This window comes from Sceloporus occidentalis, unplaced genomic scaffold (assembly GCF_023333645.1).
Source record: "Sceloporus occidentalis isolate IW3139 unplaced genomic scaffold, rSceOcc1.0.p SCAF_2, whole genome shotgun sequence".
In the NCBI taxonomy this organism is placed as follows: domain Eukaryota; kingdom Metazoa; phylum Chordata; class Lepidosauria; order Squamata; family Phrynosomatidae; genus Sceloporus; species Sceloporus occidentalis.
Window position 1 is genome coordinate 165,688,052 of NW_028316982.1, and position 17,263 is coordinate 165,705,314.

Here is a 17,263-nt window from a genome sequence, read left to right on the forward strand (position 1 = left end):
GGTCTCATCTGTGATCATCAGAGCCCTTGTACCACCTAACTGTATTTTGAGTAGACACTGGGTCAAAGGTAGTGTGCTCTATAAGGCTTCCTCTCCTTTATTTGTATGTTGCTATAAAATGCAGACTCTGACTTTATGGAGTTTGAACCACTGCATGCGCTTATGTCTGGGAATTGGCATAATAATTGATAATGGGACACTAAGTTTGATGGAATAGGTTCATCCAGGCTGTTGCTATTTCACTGACTCCCTGAGTGTGTGGATGGCATGTGAATTATCACTACTAGTACTATCCCTGATTGGTGCACACTGGCAGTGGTTCTATAATTTTTGTGTTTTCTAACTGAATGTTTTCTCCTTTCCCAGTGAGAACACAACTTGATGTGCCAGCTGCATTACCAATTTAGCAATGGCATCTCCTCCATTGCCGCACACTGCGGCCCTGATCCAGCACAGTTGGAGGTGGCTGCAAGCCGCCCCTTATGGGCGGTCTGCTCAGCCTCAACATTTTTTGTGTGCGGCAAGATCCACTTAAGAATAGGACAAATCAATGTATTATTTGCAGAATGTTATTGACTTAAATGTTCTGCTACAGACTAGAGTTTGAAATATATGTGATACATAAGATTATGGCTTCCTTAGAAGAAGTTATAGACTAGTTTGAGCATCTTAGTTTTGGGATTTGGTTGAAATTTCAGATTAATGTTTACACTGTGAAGGTTGAGACCCAGTTCTTTTTAAATATTTGTATACATAGTATACTTATTGCAGAAGGTTTGGATACTGATTTTATAGTATAAACTGCCCTGAATCATCAAGAGAGCACAGTAATAAATTTCAAACTACTGTAATTTATTAATAGCAAAATTAACAATTCCTTTGTAATTCTCTACCAGATCATTTTATGACAATGCAATCATATATATGTCTACTCTGAAGTTCCATAGAGTTCAGCTTTGAAATCCTACAACTCACTCGTTTGGAAATGAATTCACTGAATTGAGTGGGACACTTTTGAATAGACATATATAGGATTGCAGTTAATTCCACAATCAATGTGACTTCTATTCCACAAAGGAAGAAAGTGCAATAAATACATTGTATTAAATTAAAAATTAATATTCTCTTGGTCAAAATTAGTACATGTTCAGATTTTTATTTTGCATACTATTTTAAAGTAAGATGAGAAAATAAAAGGAAATATACTTTGAAAAGCATCTTCCATCATTAAAATATGAATCTTTAAAAGGTTTAGTATATGCCGTACTTTGAAAGGCTTGGCATATATTTTCTGCATAAAAATACAAAGTAACCATATGTAAAAGATAACTATTTTGGATAATATTGCATATATGCGGCAGAATAAGGCACAAGGAAATGAAGTACAAAAGCACACAGGAATATTTATCTGTTACAGAGAAGGATTCTCATAATATTCAAGTAGTTCTATGTATATGTATTTCTAGATGTGCAGACATCTTGCCATTTTCTGGTTTGGGTTGCAGTCTTCAAATGATGCATTTTGGAGTCATTCCGCTCTGTAAGAATTATAGGCCCAAAACAGACAGACCGAAAGTGGCATGGTGGCAGAGATACTAGGGTTCTGGACCACGTAGCAACCGCAGTCTAGACCCCTAGTATGTAATGGCGGTGGCCTGATGGCTGCGTCTCATCCACATGGGTGCCGCCATCTTGATGTCCGCCCAGCGACCGAAAAAATACGCCGGTTTTCCTGGGTACTTTTTACTCCGAAGGGACGATGAGTGGTTTGGCAGCTGCAGCATTTCTGGAGAAGGAATCAGGCGGCCACCATTTTGAGGTGGACAGTCCTGGGCCACAGATTTAAATCTTGTGTACACTGATCAGTTACAAAAATTATTTATCTCTGAACAAGGCAGGGAAAAAAAAATAAGAATTCTTTAAAATCTGTATCCAGGATGTTACAGAGGTTTGAATCTTCATAACTTAGGGGCTGTACAGACTGCCCCTAAGGGGAGGCCTGCAACCTCCTCTTTCTTTATGGCCCCAATCTGGACTTTCTGTGTCGTAGAAAGTGCACCATAGCTGCCAGCGCCATGTCTTTTCTGTCCTCCTCTGGCTTTGTGTCATCTGAACACAGTGCCAGAGGAGCGTTGACATGGGAGCAGAGTCAGGGCATGCATTGTGTGGACACCATGCCCCTATTCTGCCCCCATGCCAGCCTTTATGGCCAACCTGTAGAATCCTTTAGATACAGCAGATTCTTTCCAATAAGCTAGTGGAATATTTAACAAGGCCTCCTAATACCATATGAACTATTTGAGAACACATTTTTAAAAATAAAGCCTTCCCCGAGGCAACAGAAAGAAGTGAAAAATAAGGTTGTTTCCAATTAGTTCATAAACCAGAAATAGTTTTTCAAAAACCTCATGATTTATAGGTACTGTTCTCAAAGATTTTTAACATTAAGACTGGTCAATTCAGACTCATAGCTAAATATGCTTAACAGCTAGAATCATGATTCAGTGAATTTCTTTATGGCACTTAACAGGGCAGTCCTCAAAATAAGGCCCATGGACTTACCCCCAAGTATGTGCAGGTTTCCAGCCTCACACTAACTACACTCTCTGGCCAGGATTCAAAGGAGTATTTCCACTGCTGAGATGGTTTTTGGAGGGAGAGTTTAGATATTTGGATATGGTAGCCCCACGGTGTATCCTCAAACTTGTTTCAGAGCAATGGGAAACTGTCCAGAGCTCATTTTCAGAAGTGAAGAGAAGAAAGTTTTTGTCACACTGACGAATGGGAACCAGCATTGGCTGTGTTTTGTTCTGTTGTGGTTCTGCTATATTTTGCTCCATGCTGGACTATAGTTTACAGTGAAATTTGGTCTATGTGGCAAGGGAAATCTTATACTTTATTCCCAATGTGTCCATTAATTTTTCATCCTCCATCTGCTAAGCAAATACAAGATATATAGATATCTACAAATTCATATAAGTGTAAAATGCAAAATTTAAATGGTTGGATATGAGCTTACATAAGATGAAAAGCATGACTATGGAACATGTGACCTCTACATATTTTTGGCCTGTAAGTGCCAACATCTCTTACAAGTAACTATTCTGGCTAAGACTGATGGGAGGGGCAGTCCAATTCATCTGGAGGGCCATATGTTTCCAAGCCTTAATGCGAAGGAGTTTTAGAGGTATATTTTCAAGGTGAAGCAAATGTTTTAGTATCTAGCTAGTCATGCTGAGGAATACTTTTCTTTTGAATTAAGGATTCAAGGACTCGTCTGTTAACACCAATACAATTTCCTATATGTTGCACATCAAGATGAGATCTGAATGAAGAGGGTCTCACTTCCTTCCCAAGGTTTCAGCCAATTTTTTTAGTCTCTTCTTAAGTTCCAGTGGGAACTTCTCGTAACACTTCTTGCAGACAGGCTTCATATCAAATTCCACAAACTTGTTTCTGGAGGAGAAAAAAATATTAATAGAAATAATCCAAAAAAAATACACATATGTATACAATTAACTGAAAATAAATTATAATGTACAGTATATTTAAATTAATCTCTACAACTCAGTGCAAGTTATACTTCTCTCTATCATTTTTTAAAAAGTTTATAAACATGAAGATATTAGTATGAGTAGACATGGGGGTTGCAATTTAAAATAGACTGTATTGAGAGAACATTAGTATCACAAAGTGGCTTCATACATGTCTTTCTGAGTTCATTTTTCTAGATTTGTTGCTCTCCATCATAAAGAAAAAAAACCCCACACAGTCAATGATAAGTAAAATCTGTTCACTACAAAGTTTGAAAGGCTATGTTTTGGGCTATAATTCCAAGAATCCCACAACCATTCTGTGAATTCCTAATCCAAAAGTGGGAATCTGGGAGTTGTAGTAACTTTTCCAACTCAGGTAATATAGCAGTAAATTGGGCCTTACAGCTTCTTTGTGCTAGCACTCAAAACTAAAGTATGTTTAAAAAGTAATTAGAACACCATATGGTGTCCTTTGAATGTAACATCTCAAGTAGCATGGCAGACAAAGAACAATAAGACCCAATATATTTCAGTGAAGCTCTGCAAATCACTTTCCAGTACAGATGCAAATATTAACTTTTTAAATTCTTGTATATGCAAAGCAAAAATTTTAAAACTCCCTTCTCACTGAGTGAGATTGGAAGAGTTCTTACATATTTTCTGATACATATATATTTTTGCAGTTCAGGACATTTTGTGATAATTGCACAGACTTTTTTGTGCAGCATATGGCATTTTTGCACATGTTCTGTAAAAAGTTTCAACTAGTACTACTGAAAATAGGCACTGGTAAAAAAATATTTCTCAGCAGTTTGTCGTTTTTTCATTGGGGTGTCTCAATGTGTCAAGACACACTTTTTGTCAAAGGTGAGAAAAAAAGGTCAATATTCATGCTATCCTACTTTTCAGTCTAAAATATCACATGAGAAGAGCAAATTAAATTTATACCCCCAGATCACATATAATAATATGTGATCAATATATAGATGCAGTATTTTAGATCCCAGCATATTCTTTTGGGATGACTCTTTTCAAATGAGCACCTTTCAACTTAACATCAATAGGTATGTAAAGAGAGAGTTGGAAGTCACTAGTGGGATCCTGCTGTTTCTGGTAGGACTGGTGATTTCTCTTCCCTTCTGCAATCCCTGTTGCACCCACAAACAGAGTTTTGGTACCAAAGAGCGCTGCAGCAGGAAGATGAAGTTGTGCTGGTATTGTCTATTGAAATACACCATTAGACCCTGGACAGCAGTTTTATCAATAGATGACTCAAAGCACTGCAAGTCCAAAAGTTTAATGCAGCTACTCCATCTTTCCCTTCTTAATTGAAAGAAAGAAAAAAAGACTGGCGAAACAGAAAATACAGGAAGTTGTCAATGAAAGAAGCTGTCACTTAAGGGATCCCCTTTAAGCTACTATGAATGAAACAGGGCAACTGCATTAGAAAAGCCTCTCAGGAAGTGCCCACATCATCTTTTACTGTAGCAAATTAACTCTTAGATATAAAACAAAAGCAGCACTTCCACGCATGCAAGATGCAACTTATATAAAGGTCTTGTAAAATTCCTTAGATATTAGGAATAAGACTTTGTGTTATATTACATTAGCATGCATGCTGCAAAATCTAAAATAAAAGCAGTTCCCTCAAACTGACCAAAAGGAAGGAAGGAGGACAGATGGCAGAAGACAGGAATGAAATGTTTACAAGCAGACTGGCTTTTTCTTTTTGTGTTTGTCTTTATCCTTTGCTTCACGCTCCCGTTTGGCAAGTCTCCGCTTAAACTCTTCTGGCATTTTCTCATAACAGTGTTTGCATACAGGTTTGAGATCGATTTCAACAAACTTGTCCCTTTCAGGTGAAGCAAAGAAGAAACAGAGGGGAGAACAGGAAAGCATCAAGATTTAGGTTAAGTAGAAAAAGAGAATTCAGCAGAAAACAGAAATGAAGTGAACATAGTAAACATACTAATAGGAAATGACATTCCTGCCATTTGCCAGAGGCTGTATCACTGCAGTAATAATTGCTTCATTACTGCAAAACAGGAAAATAAATGTTTTCTTATGGATGCACATTGCTAAAGTTCTTAAGGATAGCAACAGCAGAAAACTTATGATATACATACTGCAGATCTCCAAGGAGAGAAAATACTCTAAAAACCTGCATTTGTATACACTGGAAAATGAAAAGTGGTGCTGGCAAAATGTAGACTGGCTGGGCCAGCAGCAAAGAAGAAAAGGAGGCTGCACATCTTGTGTGTTATATATGGTGTGCTAATAGTAGAATGTGTACTACAGGCTGACCTTCTTCCTTCCAAATGTAGAGTTTAACAGATAACTTATGGTCATCTGCAATCAGCTTGGAGCTGTGATACTGTGCTGCCTATGAAATATTATTCTACACAAAAGCAGAGGAACAATAAGCCACAAGCTCCTTTGGTAATTTAAATTTCTCTGCTGGATTCTACTGGACTGGAGTAAATGAAGGACATAACCTGGTCATCATGCTGAACAACCAACCAATGTCTGTACGTAGAGAGATCTTGTAGCACCTTTGAGACTAACTGAAAGAAAGAAATTGGCAGCATGAGCTTTCCTAGACTTCAGTGTACTTCCTCAGATGCATTTGGTGGATTGGGGAAAAAAATCCACTCCACCAAATGCATCTGAGGAAGTACACTGAAGTCTAGGAAAGCTCATGCTGCCAATTTCTTTCTTTTAGTTAGTCTTAAAGGTGCTACAAGATCTCTCTACATACTGATTCTACAGACTAACACCACTATATCTTTGAATTCAACCAAAGTCTGGTTTGTCTTCACTTTACCCTCTCCAGTAAGTGTGTTATGTATGTGAGGAGGAGGAATTAGGTAGCCCCTTTAGATGTTGTCAGACTACAAGTTCCATCAGCCCTAGCCACCATAAGCCAATGTTAGGGAAAACTGGGAAATGCAGTCCAATATCTCCAAGGAAGTGAGAAATTTCAGAGAACATCCAACTTCCTTCACAATCACAAACAACTCATTCACTTACTTGAGCGTTAACTTAGTGTTGCAGGTAGAACATGCAAAGCAGTTCACACACCATGCCTTATTCAAGGCGGACACAACTATGAAAGAATGGAGAAGTAACAGAATTAGCCAAAGGCAGCTAGACATTACTAACAACAAAGTTGTTTATACTTATATCACAGTTTCATAGCATATGTTGCCATAGTAATATTAAAAAGACAGATACAAAGCCTTATAAATCATAATGATCTGTATAATGTTCAAACATTGCTAAGAGCAGCACTTTTGGTGTAATGCCCAGGCTCAACATGCCATACATATGTGCACCACACACAACACACATGTGCACAGAATATCTCATTTCAGTACTTTGCTTGCTTGTGTGGCTTCTGAATCTAGGGCTGAGCCTTGTACTGAACTATCCCAACCACCTCTGCTCTCTGGAGCCCAGACTTACCAAGATGTAGATGACTAGGAAGATACCATAAACTGTCTTCAGTGCTAGAGAAAGACAGTATGTTAGGATATTTTGGGTAGTTATGATGGTGGACAGCATAAAGTTGCCTGCTACAGTGAGTGGTGTTGCTGTCTCTGGCTTCTGTCTGTAAGTCAGCTGGGAGAGTGGGCACTTTGCTGTGTGAGGGAATGTCTCAAGGCAAATTCTATGACTGCTGCTTTCTATTGTTTGTTTGGATAAATGAATACAGTCGCCCCTCCTAACTCGCGGATCTGAGATCTGCAACCTTGAATATCTGCAGAGGGGTGAACTCCGCTATTTCCACTGGTGCGCACCCCTGGCGCATGCACTCGGGATGCGTGCATGGGGGCACACCTCATTCAAGCCTATGAGGCATATGCGCAAGCCAATGCACAATATGAGTCAAATATTTTAAATCTGGGATTAGACAGTTAGATTCGCTACAGCAGGAGTAGGCAAATTATGCCTGTTTTTGTGTATCCATCACTGTACTCTTGTTCTGGCAAAAAAGGGTGAATTGCCTCTCCTAGGCTGTATCTACACTGCAGATTTAATGCAGCTGAACGCTACTTTAACTACCATGGCTCAATGCTACAGAATTCTGGGATCTGTAGTTTTGTGAGATATTTAGCCTTCTAGATCTTGTGCCAGAACAAATTACAAATTCCAGGATTCCATAAGATGGAGCCATGACAGTTAAAAAGGTGACAAACTGCATTAATTCTGTAGTATGGCAGCAGCCCTAGAAGCTTCCAGAAATGGTGTTTCTCTTTTTGAATAGGACAGTGCCTTCCTACACACCAGTTAACATTGCAAAGAAAATCCCAGTTTGTTCAAAACCAAACATCTGGCTACTCCATTTGTTTTTGTTGTAGAGGAACTTTGACTAGTCTATGAGACCCCTGAAATTTGTCCTCTTGATCTACCCAACCCTGCTCTAAGTTTTTCCTATTGTTTACAGTACCAGTGCAAGTATGGCATATATGACAAAGATAATTAAACTGTAGCCTTGCCATTGCTTTATTTCATTAATCATTAAAACATTATTTCCCAGTTTTTATCATGGGATCTCAGGGTGGTGGTAAATATAAATGATTTAAAATACTTCCAGATTAAAATTATAAATAATTTTCAAAAGATAAAAACATATTAAACAAAGTAATCATGAAAATTACCTTTAAAAGCTACAGTTTAAAACCATGCCCATGGACTCTTTAAAATAAACTGGTCCTGATTTTAAAAGCTGGGTTTTGGCTTGGTGTTGGAAAGAAACCAACCTCTGTGCCAGTTTGACTTCCAATGGGAGTTCATTCCATAATTGGGGTGCCACAACTAAGAAGGCCCTCCCCCATATTCTCCCACTTTGTATTGCCCCCCACTGGAGGGACACAGAGGAGGACCACCTCCTACAGACCTCAGTTCATAGACAGGTATTATATGTTCCATTTTCCCACTGCTAATCATCAATATTCTACAAGCATTCATAGCCTGGGCAGAACTTCGACTCTTGAATCTGATATCCTAGATTGACAACCATGATATCATGGCCTAAAATAAATGTGTGAAATAAATGAAGAAACTAATTTCAGGTCAGTTTTAGCACCATGGATATTTTTTAGAAATCTAGATCTTTATAGGCATTATTCCCTTTCTCAGATACTATATACTAAGCTTTTTACTGAAATTATGAAACAACTGAATATCTGCAGAGACTCACCATCTCCTTCAATCACGCGATTACAGTGGAAGCAAACATCACCAAACAGCTGTGGAAGTAGAAAATATTTCTAAATCAAGCACACATTCATAAAACATTCAGAAAGGAAAACTGAAAATAAAGTGATAATTTATCATAGAGCAAAGAAAGTGTGAGTGTCAATAGACTCAATGAAAAAGTGGCCTACACCAACCGCAAGTTGTGGAAAGTCTTTAAAACAAGCTTTGTTTGAAAACCAATTGTGTTCTGAAGATCGTAGGTTGTATCTGTACTGCAAAAATAATCCAGTTTTGCCCCACTTTAACGGCTATGGCTCAATGCTATGGAATTCTGGGATTTGTAATTTGTTATGGCACTAGAGTTCTTTGATAGAGAAGGGTAAATGTCTCACAAAACTACAGTTCCCAGAATTTTGTAGCACTGAGCCATGGCAGTTAAAGTTGTCTGTGTTGGGGGCATGGAATTTAGATTATGGACACCCCTAACGTGGCCAAAAGCCACACAGAGTGCGCCCTTTTGGGAAAATCCAGCCACAAAAGGAGAAGAGAAAGTCCACTCTTTTCCAGTACAGTATCCAGTTTGGGACCATGGTGGCAGCCCGAATCAAGTCTGGGCCCATGTGGTTGCCACAGTCCTGTGCTGATCGGGGTAGGAGCAGCCTCTGGCCACTCCTTTTGCCCCATCTGCATGACCCCTATCTGAAAGAAAAAAGTTGGAAACATGAGCTTTCATAGACTTCATCTTATTTCTTCAGATTCATGTTTTTGAAGTGGAGATTATCTACTCCGAAAACATACATCTGAAGAAGTAAGCTGATGTCTACAAAAGCTCATGCTATCAACTTTTTTCCCCAGTTAGTCTCAAAGTTACTACAAGATCCCTTTGCATAATAATACAATTTAGTTATGCATTAGTTACTGAAAAAATAATTAATTCAAAACAGGATCCCCAAGAATGTTTTGTGAAGAGAAACTAATGAAAACAAAAGGCACACCCTACTAAACTGGCTTTACAAACAGACTCCCATTAAAGGATATTATTTTGTACATGCACGTCTAAAAATCCCTTAATTTCAAAGAAACTGCTTTTTCATATGAGTATTCAAGTTATTATTAAAAAATGTAATGGAAACTTTAAAAGTAGCATACTACAAATATCTCATGAGATGACTATGCCATGCAAGATCCAACCATACCTGATTGTAATGGGTTTCACAGTATGCCAATCCCTTCCTCTCATAGTGACGGTGGCCTAGGAACGGTTTCTCACACTTTGCACAAACAAAATGCTAGAAAGGAGAAAAAAGTACCTGTTACCTTTATTTTTCTATGATTTCATCTGAATAACACACCCATATGTGGTTTTGAGCATATTATTTGCTTCTTAACATACAGGTTGAGTCTCCTTATTTGAAGTGCTTGGGAGCAGAAGTGTCTGGGCTTTTTTGTTTCGGATTTTGTAATGTATCTTAATAAGATATGCATAATAAGATCTCTTGAAGATGGGATTCATCTAAACATGAAATTCATTTATGATTGCATAATACCTTATACACATACACATGAAGATAATTTTATACATAATATTTTCTGTAATTTTGTGCAAGACACAAAGCTTGTGTAAACCTGTAGTACACTGGAGAAAGCTAGGTTCACTCTTTTGGGATTGTCTGCCTCTTTCTCTCAGTCATACAAGCCTAAAAATACATATACATGGTTTTACTCTTTTAAATTGTTTTAGCATGTTGACTTATTTCATATGGCTGGCATATTGTTAGTCAGGTATAATGTTCTAAATTAGATGTAGGATATTGTAATAGCTTTGTATTCTCATTTAGGATCACTGCACTATTGCCATGTCTGCAGCATGACCGATGTCATAACTGCAAAGAAGGACAAGGCACAACAAGTTCATGCTTCTTAGTCATGCTCAAAATGGAGGACATTTTGAAATTCTTCCTGGATAGAAGGTTGAAATGTAGGACATGTCCTAGAAAAAGAGAATGCCTGGACACTCCACATGACTGCAAGTGACCTCGAAACCCAGATTAAAAGCTAGTGAGCCAACTGGAGTGATGGAGGTCAGGTTCTGCTGTTGATTGAGGCGTCCCCTCGCCTCTCCCGTCCTCGTGTTTGCAGAGCAGCTATTTTTTCACTTCCGTTATGAAGAAATGGCTGCTCCACAAACACTTTGAGGATGAGAGAGGAGCAGGGACACCTCAATGACGATTTAGAAGCGTGACTGGCTATCACACCTTTGCACCTCAGGAATGTTTTACCAACGATTTACCGACAGTAAACCTCCCATGTGATAACCCGCTCAGACTCTGTTGCTTGAGCAGCTGATTGGCTTTTAAACTTGGTTTCAGAGGAGTTAAACTTTAGCTATGACATCATGGCCATTTGTTTGACGCAGGATCTTGACCTATGCTTTTATTCTTTTTAAACTTCTTGTTGTTGTATGCCTTCAAGTCATTTCCAACTTAAGGTGATCCTAAGGCCAGGGACGTAGCCAAGGGGGGGGGTTCTTGGGGTCCAGACCCCCCTTCCATTAGAAAAATGAATGGTGCGTGCTGCTGCGCTGCCGTGCCCAAGCCCCATTATAATGGTGGTGCTTAGTCTGGACCCCCCCTTCCTAAAATCCTGGCTACGTCCCTGCTAAGGTGAACCTATCATGAGGTTTCTTGGCAAGATTTTAAATCAGTTTATTGCTTACAACCCAGAATTGTTTTAGATTATGAATAAATAGCTATCAAACAAACAAATCAAAACTTACCTTTGATGATAGAAATGACCCATTTAGGGCCATTGGATATAATGGGGCTCAAGCATATACACATTTTGCTTTACATGGGGGGGTCCGGAACGGATCCCCACGTAAAGCAAGGGCCTATTGTATTAAATTACTTAGAATGAAATTAAATAGAATAAAATGAAAATAGTAAAATAATTACACAGAAATAGTAATAAATGTATATAACAAAATGTTTGTACCTCTACATGCCACTGTTTGCCCATAGCATTCACTACTCGCCCTTCAATTGGCCTCCTGCATGCTCCACAGATGGGCACCCCCATTTTGTCATGGCAAGGCAAACAGTACAGTTCCCCCTTCAGTTCTCGAGCTTCAGCAGTAAGTTCCTTTCTGTTTGTGAGTTAGTAAGACAAAAGTAAAGAGACAGCAATTGTAATACAGACTTTATGATGGTGCATGCTTTGAAAGATAATGCTTGAATTATTAGGCTGTTATTATTCTAAATTTAGATATAAATCAGAACTAGTATGATAGCAAAATATTTGAGAACTATTGGACCAGCAGCTAAAAGCTGCACACATAGATGCTACAGCATCTAAGCAGCCATATGAAATAATTCCTGAAAAATAGCTATTTGAAAAGATGCTGAATCCATCTGAAATGGAAAACTAAGGATCGCCAAGAGGTGATTGTGAGTTGTGCTTCTAGTTTGTAAGCACAATAAACTTTACAGCACTCTATAGATAGATAGATAGATAGATAGATAGATAGATAGATGATCTATAAGAAATTTACTCAGTATAGGCAGATTGTTAAATATGATTATTTATAGAACTACTGTTAGAAATTATTTCTGAAGCAAAATGGGGAGGGGGATAACACCATCAAAATGAAATTATTCCATTTAGGGAATTTCTGACACTTCAAAAAAAGAGTCTATAATTTTGCTGCTGCAGCTGCTGTGCGAGTGTTGAGACTGTTAAACCACTCTCTAAGTGAGTATTTTCCACAAGTGATTTGTCCATGGAGCACAGGCCTGCAGCACCATAAGCAGTTATTTACGATCTCAGATGTACCACAGCCCTTCTACCAGAGACAGCCTGAACAAAAATGGCCTGTTCAGCTAAGAAAACCAGAGAAGAAAGGTGGGCAAATCTGTGTCAACACTAGCAAGCATGGGCTATAGCTGGACCAGCTGAAAGACCAAGAACATGTTAAGAGAATTACACTTATATTGCGTTTCCTTAGGAATGAGTCCTACTGAATTTATTTGGGATTCATTTCTGAGGACCAAATTATTTTAAAGGTATAGCTAGCAGCTATGTTTGTTCTTATTCAAAAGTAAGTACTGGAGTCCTGAGGTCCTGAGCTCTGGACTTTAGGGCGGGTGTAAGGCTCTGAGCCTTGTTCCTCACTACAGACCTGGTCAACAAAAAAAGGGATTCATTTATATCAACTGCTTATTTTATGGTAATATGTGTATTATTAGTAAGTGTAGTGACGTCAGTTCATATTGTGACAACACAGGCACTGAGGCTCTTTAAGGATTAAAGTCTGCACTCCCATGCACAGAGTAAAGACCCAGTCCAGACAGGGTCATCAGTGCTTATTTCAGAATAAAGAAGGAAAAGATAAAGCAGCTAGTTACATCTTTAACACAATGTTTTGCATCCTGTCAATGGCATACACAGACATGGTCACTGTGGAGGTTGGTATTCCCTTCCTCCCTCTGCAGTGACCAAAACACTTGACTTACCACAGAGCCACTGCAGCCATCCCATCGCCATTCTACGTCTGGTGGCGAGTGGTGGTGGGAAATCAAAGAAGTATCAGGCTGTCTCCAAAAGACATACATGAAATGATGACACCATCTGCTGACATTGTGGAGGAATCTGGTGAACCTCAGCAGAGGACGTATTCATTTTACGTTTGGCTAAGGAGCATAGTCAGTTGCCTCTCCAATCCTACCCGATCTTGACTGTGGGAGGGGGACCATAGTGGCTCTATGGTAAATCATAGTGGTGGTGAATGGGTACTTCTGCATAAGAACTGCTACACTGGAACCTAGCCATACAGGATTCTGACCCTTGTGTGCTTTGATACTCAATAAGTATAAGAGTGGGTGAAATTACTTTATCAGGGGGTAATTTCTAGTAAGAATGACATAGTGCGAATTAATTCAGAGTAAATTTACATGTAACTGGACTGCAAATATCTCATTGTTAAATGTTTGATAGGGTTTCCATTTTCACTAAGATTTGATTATCAGTCATTGTGAACCAAGAAGGTAGAACCTTTAAAATATTTTTTGTTTTTCTTGAAAATGTTCCTGTTACCCGCAGTTGGCACAATTGAAGTGATCAGGATGGTAAGGGTCGTTCTTGAAGATGAGAGGCTGTTCATCAATAATGGCATGGCACTTCTGGCAAATGTATTTACCAAGACCTCTGGCTTTTTCCCGATTATGACAAGGACGGCAAAGATGCCTAAGAGAAAACAGAAGAAAAATAATGCTAAATACATGCTTCCTACAATCCTCCTAAAAACCAATAATGGCAGCTTTTGCTTCAAGTTTTGTGTGTCCAAAAGAATAATGATCTATAAGGAAAAACAATTCCACACTATGGGAAATAGGTAATTTACTGTCAAACAGTTTAGGATTAATCCCCCCTCTCTCTTTCTCTTGCTAATCTAAGATTTATGGGGAAATGCTTTAAAAACCCTTTTGATGTAAGCCCATCCTGTGCAATCTGCACCCAAGCAAAAAAGTTTAGCATTCCCATAAGGCTAATCCGCTGAATTGTAACAAAGTAAACCTCTGAAGATCATCTAATCTTACTCCCTGCAGTAAACCATGATCTCCTAATAACCCGAACAGATTAAAACCACATAATAGTTTTGGGATGTTATGTACACATCTTCAGGGATATGGCCACTAACTCTGTGCTTGTAAAAACTATGGGGTAAAGACAGACTTTGGAACCTGCCCTTCTGCATTTCAGAAGTATCTTCTTAAACAAAGACCTTTTCACATTTTGAAATACAAAGACTGTGTTCTACTTGCACAAGCAAAAACATGAGGACTGCTACAGAACTTTTTATCATAGTACTGTATGAATTCTTGTACAAGAATTTCTGCTAGAGTTGCCAATTCAGAACATTTTCACACCCAGAGATTTTAAGGTCAAAATCTGAGATGCAGGGGAACCCCTCCACCCCGGTAATATACGGATGATAAGCCTTGGTGATGTTACACAGCTGATATTGCAAGGGGAAGACCCTATGGATAACAATGAATATTAAGCATCAACTACAGTTCTATAGAGTATAATTTTTATTTTATTCAAATAAAAAAACACAAAGTTTAAGTAATGAGGAATACACACACACTTTCCAAGGCAGTGCTCTCACGATGTGATACCTCCCTTTCCCACTGAGAAATGGAGAAGAGGGTCTAGAGACCCTGAGATCTGGGAACCCTAATTTCTGCAGAAGAACTTTATTGGCTATTTTCCTTTCAACTAAAGTGTGTTGGTTCCAATGCTTAATTGCAAGCATTCTAGCAACTATTAAGTAAGGCATATAGGAAAACTAACCCCCCCCCCCCCCCCGGCAGCATGCACCCACAGGCATACTGATGTGGGCATGGACACATCACTGCTCATTGAGTAATATGGGATTGAGCTCCTGTTTCTTTTTCTTTTTCTTTTAATCTGGAAGGCACAGAACCAAACCCCCAAAGATGGGAAGGGCCCACTGTATATAAAAAACATACTGAAATTCATGGAAACATCCTGTCCATGTAAGTACTAGAAAGATGTTTAAGGTAAAGGATCTGTACCAACATAATGCTTAACCATGGCTAGAATCAACTAGCTTATGTCCTTAAATCTAGTTAAGATTTTAGATGTATAATTAAATTATGGTTTAGCTTGTTTAAGAAGCCTCTCCCTAGTACATGACATGTACAGTGGGCCCTCAGTATTTGCAGGAGATCCATTCCAGACCCCCCGGCAGACACCAAAATCTATGGAGGTTTAAGTCCCATAGTACTCAATGGTGGCATGGCCATGCAGCTGTGCCACCAGTGAGAACAATAGGACTTTTCCCTCCCCCTGGGAGTCCAAAGCCCCTCCCACCATGGCAGGGGGCTGCCTCCTTCTCCTTCTCCTCCTCTTCCCATCACTGCAGCTGCTGCACAGTTGTGGTCCTTTTTTCCTCTTCTCCTCCACCATCCGTCGCCACAGCTGTTTTTCCTTCCTTCTCCTCTTCCTTCCTCCTCCTCCTTTTCCCTCTTGTCCACCGCCAAAGCCATTTTCCCTCCCTCCCCCCTCCCTCCCTCCCTCTTCTTTTTCCTTCCTCCTCCTCTGCTGCCCCCCCCCCCGCCCCGGGCTTGCCATCTGGATGCTTAAATCCATGGGTGGCAAGTCTGTAGATACTGAGGGCCCACTGTATAAGGAGATATCAGTGAGACCTATTTGTCACTTTGCCAGCAGAGAGACTGCACTGTACTAATGGCAAAAGTTTCTTCAATTGTGGTTTGCTCAATGCAGATCTAACAGTAAACCATGGTTAATGTAAATCATGCTATTGAACCACACTTCATATTACCTTGCTTTGTGACCAATCCTTAATCATGCTTTAACTACACAAATAAATAACTTAGCTATGGTTAAATAAAAGAAAACATTGTTAAGTGTGATGTTATGGGAAAATATAAGTAGAGTCCACCAACATCATTCCCCTATTGACCATAAGACCTTGTGGCGCAGTATTGCAGCCCACAAGGTTGTGAGTTTGATCCCAAGGGACTCCAAGGTTGACTCAGCTGCCCATCCTTTTGTAGGTCAGTAAAATGAATACCCAGCTTGTTGGGGCAATTAGTTTACAGACTGTAAACTGCTTAGAAAGTGCTGAGTTCACTGATAAGCGGTATAGAAATGTACATGGTATTGCTATTGCTACCATAAGGAATTATATCTCTTGCCTCTCTCTAAAACTGTTTGTCACAATGTGAAAAAGACCTGTGCTTCCAGTTCCAAATTCACCATATGATCTACAGATCCATGTCTTACCAGCAAACATTACGTAAATATGTAACGTGTACACTACAGACAAACATATTTCAGATTATATGAAGGAATTCTCAACAGAGGAATGCTTGAAATTGGAATTTTGGGCTGGGAAGTGAGAGGAAGGAAGGGTTTAATTTTGGCAACCATCATATGAAATGAAAAAAAAATCCCTTCCTTCCACTCACTTCTCAGCCCAAAATTCCAATTTAAAGCATTCCTGTGTTCAGAATTCCTTCATATAATATGAAATATATTTGTCTGTAGTGTACATGTTACATACTTCCCTAATGTTTGCTGGTAAGGCATGGGTTTGTAGATCATGTGATACCTGAAAGCACAGGTCTTTTCCACATTGTGACAAGCAGTTTTAGAGAGAGGCAAGAGATCTAATTTCTTAGGGTCAATAAAGGAATGATGTTGGTTGACTCCACTTATATTTCATTTTATATGATGGTTAAGACGCTGACTCTGACTATCACAAGGTCAACAGATTGGTAGTTCGATACTCAAGTGCCACGTGATGGAGTGCACTCCCATCATTAGTCCCAGCTTTTGCTAACCTAGCAGTTCAAAAGCATGTAACGTAAAGTAGATAAATAGGTACCAATTTGGTGAGAAGGCAACAGTGAAGTCATGCTGGCCACATGATCAAAGAGATCACAGAAAGTACCAAGCATGACACTTACAGTAATAAC

The 17,263-nt window shown here is 39.2% G+C and overlaps 1 protein-coding gene across 7 annotated transcripts in view; it reads right to left on the reverse strand.

The window, feature by feature from the left end:
* Positions 1–852: 852 nt before the first annotated feature.
* The window catches only part of LOC149319246 (LIM and senescent cell antigen-like-containing domain protein 1), a 92,015-nt gene continuing 75,604 nt past the window's right edge, over positions 853–17,263 (reverse strand). For 5 of the 7 annotated variants that reach the window (XM_089511366.1, XM_089511368.1, XM_089511367.1 and 2 more), the window contains exons 5-11: positions 13,830–13,979; positions 11,733–11,883; positions 9,935–10,027; positions 8,740–8,788; positions 6,567–6,642; positions 5,194–5,388; positions 3,377–3,456 (exon numbers count right to left, since the gene is read on the reverse strand). In XM_089511366.1, coding sequence (XP_089367492.1) covers positions 5,241–5,388; positions 6,567–6,642; positions 8,740–8,788; positions 9,935–10,027; positions 11,733–11,883; positions 13,830–13,979 — 667 coding nt within the window. In that variant the 3' untranslated portion in view covers positions 3,377–3,456; positions 5,194–5,240. Of the gene's footprint in view, positions 3,457–5,193; positions 5,389–6,566; positions 6,643–8,739; positions 8,789–9,934; positions 10,028–11,732; positions 11,884–13,829; positions 13,980–17,263 lie in introns of all 7 variants that reach the window. The other 2 variants (XM_089511365.1, XM_089511363.1) reach the window with 1 other exon arrangement.